Here is a 7,619-nt window from a genome sequence, read left to right as displayed (position 1 = left end):
CTCTCAGGCCAGGGAAGAGTGGCAGCCAAGTGGCTTCTGGGTACCACCTCAAGGGACTATTACCCTCTGCTCAGGAAATCATTGCAGACGATGGATAGAACACCTAGTCACTGCACTGTGCTAACTGTGCTGGGACAAGAGCTCAGGCCATCTTCCATACCTGCCCCGGACGGAGATTTCCCTCTGACTTCTCCATGATACAAAATTGACTACTAGGCAGTTTCCTATTCCAGGCTTTTCTGTCACCTCTAGAACACATCACCGGAGAGTCCGGCCCCTGCTACCACACACAGGAGGAACTACGGTTCCTAAACTGCCTTGGCTCAAGGCATTTCTACCTGACTGCTCGCATCTGGAGTTTCACCTCCTCGCTCCTTGTTTTCGCATGTTCTTCACGTATTGGAAGACATCTCAGCATCTTCCTGGTGATTGCTGCTCCGAGCCCCTACCGCTTTATGATTAGGGGCGTGACTTCCACTATCAACACAGTGCTTTCTAAGGAGAAAATACCCAATTAACATTTGGCAAATAAATGAGCCAGTAAGCAGGATCTTTCATTTAATAAGATTTATTAAGATTATGCCTACTTTCTTCAGTAAGCCAAGCAAGTCCAGGTATATGTCTTTTAATTTTACAGAACAATAAATTAGTGGTTAAGGGAATCCAAAAATGAACCACCTTTTACATTCCATTTTTTTCCCATTTTCTTTCACATTTCCAAGGAAATTCCCATTCCAGTGTTGTTATCTTGTCCCAGATCACAATATTTGATATTGTGATATTTGATATTTTGATATTTTATTTTGTAAAATATCAAAAGTCATATTCTTAAATATGAGAAACATCAACAGATATGTGACAAATTCATTCACACACTTAGATTCTAAAGCTAAAAAACCTTCCAGTAAAAGAAACAGCATTTGAAAAACACCAAAAGGTAAAAAAAGATAAACTTCCAAATCATCTATGTAGAACAGGAACACAAAGTTGTTGCACACTGTGTTCTCCCCAGTTTGACCCTGACCCTCTACTCAGAGCCAGGACTGCCCTCTTCAAATAGAGAGTGAATATTCGGGCTCCCTCTTCAGTTGGGGTGGAACTGCTGATCAATGCTGTGCAATGAACATAGCAGCAGTGCTTTCCCCAGATCCAATTCTGGCCCGAGCCCTCTCTTTCTCGTATTTTAAAGCCTCCTCATACCAAAATGAGAAGGAAAGGGGGTCAATCCCTTTGATCTTAACCAAAAATTCTAGAACTTTCACCTTGGTGATTTCAGCATGGGCCCTGGGACCCCACAGGAATTCATAGCGTGGAGGATTGCTGTCAGGCACCCACCGGTATTCTAGGTAATTCTCATACACCCAATCTGTGGTGATGAGCTTCCCGGGCTCCCCATAAATGAAATGCTCCCTCCCGGGATACACTCCCATAATATTCAGGAAATCCCAGAGGTCTTCCTCAGGGATGCAATTGCCCTCTATGAAGATCACACCCAGGATGATTATCAGGAGACCGTTCTTAGGCATGCCGTGGGTGTCACTAGACACCTCAACACTAGTGAGGTCCAGTGAGTTGACAAAGATATAGGAGGGGACAGAAATGTCCACCTCCCACATATCAATGCCAAAGATCACCTCCATAAACTTAGAAGCTTTCTTAAAGATCACAGGGAAATGTTTCCTGTACCTTTTCATGATAACCATCAGCATTTCTGCCTGTGTGACAGGCTCCTGCAATCGGTACTTAAGGATCATGAAATTCACTAAATCAGCTACCTTCTCATCTAGTGGGTCTGTGGGCAAAGATTCGATGTCTGTTGAGGTCTGCGGGAAACATGTATCTTCTTCTTTTTGGCTATTGGAGCCTCCTTCTGATGTGCTCCGTGATACGGAGAAGAAGCAGGGGCTCTGAGGGTTGTGGGGAGGACTCAGTGTTGTGGCGGGCTCCTTCTCAGGCTCCTCCTCCTCCACTTCCTTCTCCTCTTTGGAAACTGGCATCACAGGAGAGGAAGACAGGGAGGAGGAGGTGGAGGGATAGGAGAAATTGAAAGAGCAAGAGGAGGAAGTCTCCTCCTCCTCCTCCTCAGCCTTGAGAACACCGGCCACTGCCTGGTCCTGTATCTCATTTTGGGCCTGAAAGTCTGGTTCCAATGTGAGCCGCGGACGCTTTGGAGAGCGAAGCATGATGACTCTGGTTGGCAGCAACAAGTAGAAGTGTGAGCGGGATGGTGGGAGATCGGGTGCCACAGGCCTGGAGACAGAGGGAGAGGATCAACAGTCTCAGTAGAGAAACACATCCTTGGCAGCTCTGACAAAGGCCAACTTACAGGCTCTTTTGGCTCTTGGGCTTCACAGGGCTCCCGTCTTCCTGGACAGTTCGTCCCCTAGAAACCTGTAGGAGGATGTGAGAAAGTTCCTGAGGGTGCAGCCAGCCGGCACAGCTCAAGGCTTCCAGAGCCAACACTGGGCAGGTGGAGTCGAGCACTGGGGGGTCCCTTCTGTTCTGACATGGGCGGGTCCTTGATAGACATTCAGGATGTGTACCTCACCTTGGCTCCTAGCACTGCCTGGGCCTCCTCTGCTCTGCTGAACTGAGGACATGTGTCTCACACCAAGACCTCACCTCATCGTTCCCAGAGCCCCGAACAGGCTCTGTGAGGTCCCTACTGCCCTGCAGTGGATGACCCCCACTGTGCTCACTAAGGTTCTCACCTTTTCCCTAACAAGACCTGCCCAACCTTGGCCCCCTGACCTTGGCCAAACCCTCCCCGACTTCCCTGCCTCTGCCAGCCTCAGGCAAAATTTTCCGCACAGGAACTCACCTTCCTGAGACCAATGAGAAGGAAATGAAAGAGGAACACATTTGACCTTATGAGCCCAAGGCCTCCCTGGGTGACAGCAAAGGCTGGCCAAAGTCTGTGGGAATCCCTCCCTCCTAGGCGAGCGTTACCCTCGTTCCTCAGTTTAATGCCTGATAGGGCCTGTGACTCCTCCCTCTGCTGTCCTGAGTCTGGTCCCTTCAGAACAAGCCTTCACCTCCCTGGGACCACCAAGAGAGTGGCGGCACACCACATCTGTTCACTCTGGCTAGAGCCTCCCAGAGCAGACAGCAGGGGCAGGCAGGGCTGGGTGTGCCTTCAGTCCTCACTCAGGGTCCCTATCTTAAATCCTGGCAGTAACGGGGTCACCTCCCTCTGCTGACCTGACGTGGCTCCTCCTCAGAGCAACGCTCTCACCTCCCTGAGAAGCCCTGCACAAGAATGAAGAGGCAGCACCTCTTGCCGCCTTTGCTAGGTCCTTCCAGTGCTGACAGCAAGGGCTGGTCCCCATCTGTTCTGTGGTAAGGCTAACCTCAATCCTTCCTCATGGCATTCATCCCTACTCTTGGCATGGCCGGGACTACCTGCTGCTGACTTAACATCACTCCCTTAGACTATGACCTCGCCTCTCTGGGACACCTCCCTCACCTTGGAGAAAGTGAGGGCGTGCCATATCCAGGCAACCCTGCTTGGGTCATCCTAGGGCTGAGAATAGGAGAAAGCCAGACCGTATGGGATCTCTTCTTTCTGGGGTGGGAAGTACCTTTGTTCCTCACCAAAGGCCCTTACCTTAACTCCTAGCAGAGCTTGGGACTCCTCCCTCTTCTGATCTGATGTGGCTTCTTCAGTTCCCCTGCCTTCACACTCAGACTAAGGACCTCAGTTCCAAGTCCCTCAAAACAAAAGTGAAGAGACATCACAGCAAGCCACACCTTCCCAGGGTCTTTCTGACATCAGGGGCGAGGCCTCATCTGCCCCAGATGCAGGGGGTTTCCCTCTGTCTTTCCTCAGGGTGTTCTTTCTTCCTGGTAGGGCCTGGGCTCACTTCCTCTGAAATCACCCTCTCAGACCAAGGCCTCACTTTCCAGAGACCCCCTCCACCCACCCCATGCAGGAAGTGAGGGTATAACACATCTGGGCATTCCTACTCAGATCCTCCCAGAGTGGATAAGTGGTGACAAGGTAGAGTTTCCGTGAGGCTCTTTCTGTCTGGGTTGGGGGGCACTCTTAGTCTTCCTTCAAGATCCTTACCTTACCTTGACTCGTCACAGATCCTGGAACTCTTCCCTCTGCTGATGTCACCAGCTCAGGCCAAGCTCTTCACCTTCCTGGGATACTCCAAACAAAAGTAAAAAGACACCAAATCCAGCCACTCCTGCCCAGGGTCTATTCCAGTGTGCGGAATACACCCAATCCTCCCTCGAGGTATTCATCTGTACTCCCAGCAAGGCCTGTCCTACCCTCCGCTGACCTAAAGTCTCCCCCTCCAACCAAGACCTCACCTCTGTAAGACACTCTATCCCCTTGACTCCTGGTAGGGTCTGTGGCAGAAGTGAGAGTTCCTCCCACCTGGCTACTCCTGCTCAGATCATCCCAGGGCTGTGATTCTGTGGGTCCTTCTTTTCAAGGACAGGGGCTTTCAGGCTTCACACCAAGGATCCTTACATTGACTCCTGACAGGGCCTGGGAATCCTCCTCTTCTGAACTGCTGTGTCACCTCCTGAGACCAAGGTCCTCACCTCTGTAAGACACTCCCCCAGACAACGTAAGGAAATGCCACATCTGGCCAACCTTGCCTGTGGACTCCTGGGGTGGACACGAGGGGTGGGACAGGGCTGAGGCCTCCCCTCTCTTGGGGTATTTTGAAGGCAGGCCAAGACCCCATCTATCTGAGGTGGAGGGTCCTCTCCATCCTCCCTCATAGTCTTCTTCTTAATGACTGGCAGGGCCTGGGACTGTACCCTCTAGTAACCTGATGTTACAACCCTCAGAAAAAGCCTCACTTCCCTCAGACTTCCAAAGTGGAAATCAGGAAACGCTGCGTTTGGCAACCCTGCTGTGTGGCCTCCCACGGCTGACAGCAGGGCTGTTTCTGTGACACCTTTCTGCAGGATGAGAGATACTCTCAATCCTCCCTCCGAGTCCTCACCTTGATACCTGGCAAAGGGCAGTACTCCTCCTGCTGCCCTTGGGCTACACCCATCAGATCAAGGTCTTCGACCTCCCTGAGACCCCGCACCAGAAAATACGGAGGGGCGGCCACATCCAGTAGCCACCGCCCTGGTCCTCCTGTGTTGCCAGCAAGGGCAGAACAGCACTGGGTCCCGTCTGCTCTGGGGAAGGGGGTGCCCTGAGTCCTTGACCTGACTCCCGCTGGGCCCTGGGACTCCTCCCTCCGCGAAGTTGCCCTTGCCCCTTCAGGCCTACGCCTTCATTCCCCTGACAACCTCCAAGCAAAACTAAATAGAAGCCACAACCTGCCACCCCTGCCCTGGGTCTCCCAGGGCTCCCAGCAGGAGCCGAATCCCCTCTGCTCTGCAGGGGGGCCATCGCCTCTGTGCTCCCTCAAGCACTCAGAATGCTCCCACAGACAAGGCCTCACTTCCGTGACACAGGCCCCGCGACTCCCTGGAAGAAGGGAGGGGACACCCCATCTGACCACCGATGCCCGAGTCCTCCCTCTGCGGGGACTGAGTGGGGCCCATCACGAAGCCTGCAAATAGTCACATTTACTCCTGACAGGGTCCGCATCCCCTCCCTCCTGCTGACCTGGGGACAGTCCCTCAGCCCTGGCCACCGTCCCCTAGAGATGCCAGGGACGGCAGTGGGGGGGGGGGGGGGGCCGTAAAGGACCGCCACCTGGGCTCCACGGTCCAGCCCGGCTCCTCGGGGCTGACGGGAGGCGCAGGGGGTTCTGGGCCCCCTGCGCCCCTCCCCCCGCGTCCGCACTGGACGGTCCGATCACTTGCCCCCGGGTCTGCCCCTCGAAGCCCGCCAGGGGCCCGGGCTTCGCCCACTGCCGAGCCGCAGCCACCTCGGCACAAAGAGCCGCCCATCCCTCAGCCGCCCCACATCCGGGGCCCCGCGCGGGGCCTCGCGGGGCTGCGGGCAGGGGCGGCGCACGCACTCCGTGGCGGGAGCGTCGTCCCCTCGCCGCCTGTCGGGCCTGTCGCCGCCGGTCCCCCCGCCCCGCGAACAGGCCCCCGGCGCGCAGACCCCTCGGGGGAAGGTGCGGGCCCCTCGCCCGCCCCGGGTCCTCACCCGCTGCCCGGCGGCCGGCCCTCTGCTGGCCCCTGAGTCGGGGGGCCCCGCACCCCCCAAATGCACATCACCGCCCGCCGTATCCGCCCATCCCGCTTTGGGGCTTCCCCAGGGCGGCTGGCTCGGAGGGCCCTGGGCCGTCTCCCCCTCCGTCGCCTCACTCCTCACCCTGCAGCCTCGCAGAGCCCAGGCCTCCTCCCCCTGTGCCCTAAGGCCGCAACCCTCAGGCCAAGCCTTGCGTCCCCCAGACGCCCAAGACCAAGGTCGCCAAACGCCACAGCCTACCACACGTGCTCGGGGCTTTCCAGAACTAACGGCACCGGCGGTGCCCAGCCTGGCCCCCCTCCCTACGCGGGGCGGGGGGGGGGGGGGGAAGCCTCCCGCCTCTCCCTCAGGGTCCTCACCTCCGAGCTTGGCGCAGCCCGCGATTCCTCTCTCTTCTGACCGGAGTGGGCTCCGGTCAGGCGGAGCCTCACGCCCCTCACGCGCCCGAGACGCAAGGCCAGCCGCGCCTCGTACGGGGACCCTGCCTGGGGTCTCCCCGGGATGACCGCAGGGGCGGGCGTGGCTAGACGCTCCGTATGCGCGAGTGGGCGGTGCCTCCGCGCCTCACGCCTAACTGCTCTGAAGCCCCGCCCCTCAGGCTCCCCGGATACAAGTCGCGAAGCAGAACATCCGGGGACCTTGCCCCGTCTTTTCAGGGTTGATAGTAAGAGCCGGATGGGAGTGGGGGCCCCGTGATCTGTGGTGGGGTCTCGCCTCACTCCTCTCGCGGGGTCCGTATCCATCGCTGGCAAGGGCTGGCACTCGTCCCTCCCCGAACCTGAGTCGGGCCCCCCCAGACAAAGCCTCGCGTCCCCCAGACACCCAAGACCAAGGTCGCCAAACGCCACAGCCCACCACACGTGCTCGGGGCTTTCCAGAACTAACGGCACCGGCGGGGCCCAGCCTGGCCCCCCTCCCTACGCGGGGCGGGGGGGGGGGGGAGGGGGGGGAAGCCTCCCGCCTCTCCCTCAGGGTCCTCACCTCCGAGCTTGGCGCAGCCCGCGATTCCTCTCTCTTCTGACCGGAGTGGGCTCCGGTCAGGCCGAGCCTCACGCCCCTCACGCGCCCGAGACGGAAGGCCAGCCGCGCCTGGTACGGGAACCCTGCCTGGGGTCTCCCCAGGATGACCGCACAGGTCGTCCGAGACCAGGACCCGATGTCTGGGGTGAAAAACCCCTCAGTCCTAGCTCGGGGTCCTCGCCTTGGCTCTGGGCTCTGGCTGAGCCGCTCTCCTCTCTGGAGCTGAGCTCATTGGCTGCAGCACAAGCCCCTCCCCTTCCCGAGAACTTCAAGGTGGACGTGAGGAAGCACCGATGGCCATCTGCTCCAGGGCGACGGAGGGTTGACGCCGGGCGCAGGGCAAGCTCCCTGCCACCACCCTCCCATCTGAGGCTGTAGGCATACCCTGGGGCATGTCCAAGGTATTTACATTTACTACTGATAGGGCTTGCCTGTCAGCCTGTTTGCGGACCTGATGCGGCCTTCAGTCCAAGGC

General features: G+C 57.3%; 1 protein-coding gene across 7 annotated transcripts; it reads right to left on the bottom strand.

Annotated features, from left to right (window-relative positions):
- Nucleotides 1-615: 615 nt before the first annotated feature.
- On the bottom strand, nucleotides 616-7,206 carry LOC125157398 (melanoma-associated antigen 10-like). 7 transcript variants are annotated; one of them, XM_047844075.1, is made up of 6 exons: nucleotides 7,106-7,206; nucleotides 4,484-4,559; nucleotides 4,070-4,146; nucleotides 3,608-3,711; nucleotides 2,327-2,391; nucleotides 616-2,250 (listed from the first exon to the last, which is right to left on the bottom strand). In XM_047844075.1, the coding sequence occupies exon 6, from the start codon at nucleotides 2,181-2,183 to the stop codon at nucleotides 1,107-1,109; it is 1,077 nt and encodes a 358-aa protein (XP_047700031.1). In that variant the 5' UTR covers nucleotides 2,184-2,250; nucleotides 2,327-2,391; nucleotides 3,608-3,711; nucleotides 4,070-4,146; nucleotides 4,484-4,559; nucleotides 7,106-7,206; the 3' UTR covers nucleotides 616-1,106. The 7 variants fall into 7 exon arrangements, with proteins under 7 accessions (XP_047700031.1, XP_047700032.1, XP_047700029.1 ...); XM_047844076.1 differs by lacking the exon at nucleotides 7,106-7,206 and adding an exon at nucleotides 6,484-6,709 and having other exon boundaries at nucleotides 4,070-4,154; XM_047844073.1 differs by lacking the exon at nucleotides 7,106-7,206 and adding an exon at nucleotides 6,484-6,709.
- Between the last annotated feature and the right edge of the window lie 413 nt (nucleotides 7,207-7,619).

This window comes from Prionailurus viverrinus, chromosome X (assembly GCF_022837055.1).
Source record: "Prionailurus viverrinus isolate Anna chromosome X, UM_Priviv_1.0, whole genome shotgun sequence".
Lineage (NCBI taxonomy): Eukaryota > Metazoa > Chordata > Mammalia > Carnivora > Felidae > Prionailurus > Prionailurus viverrinus.
This window is presented reverse-complemented; position numbering and strand designations above follow the sequence as displayed.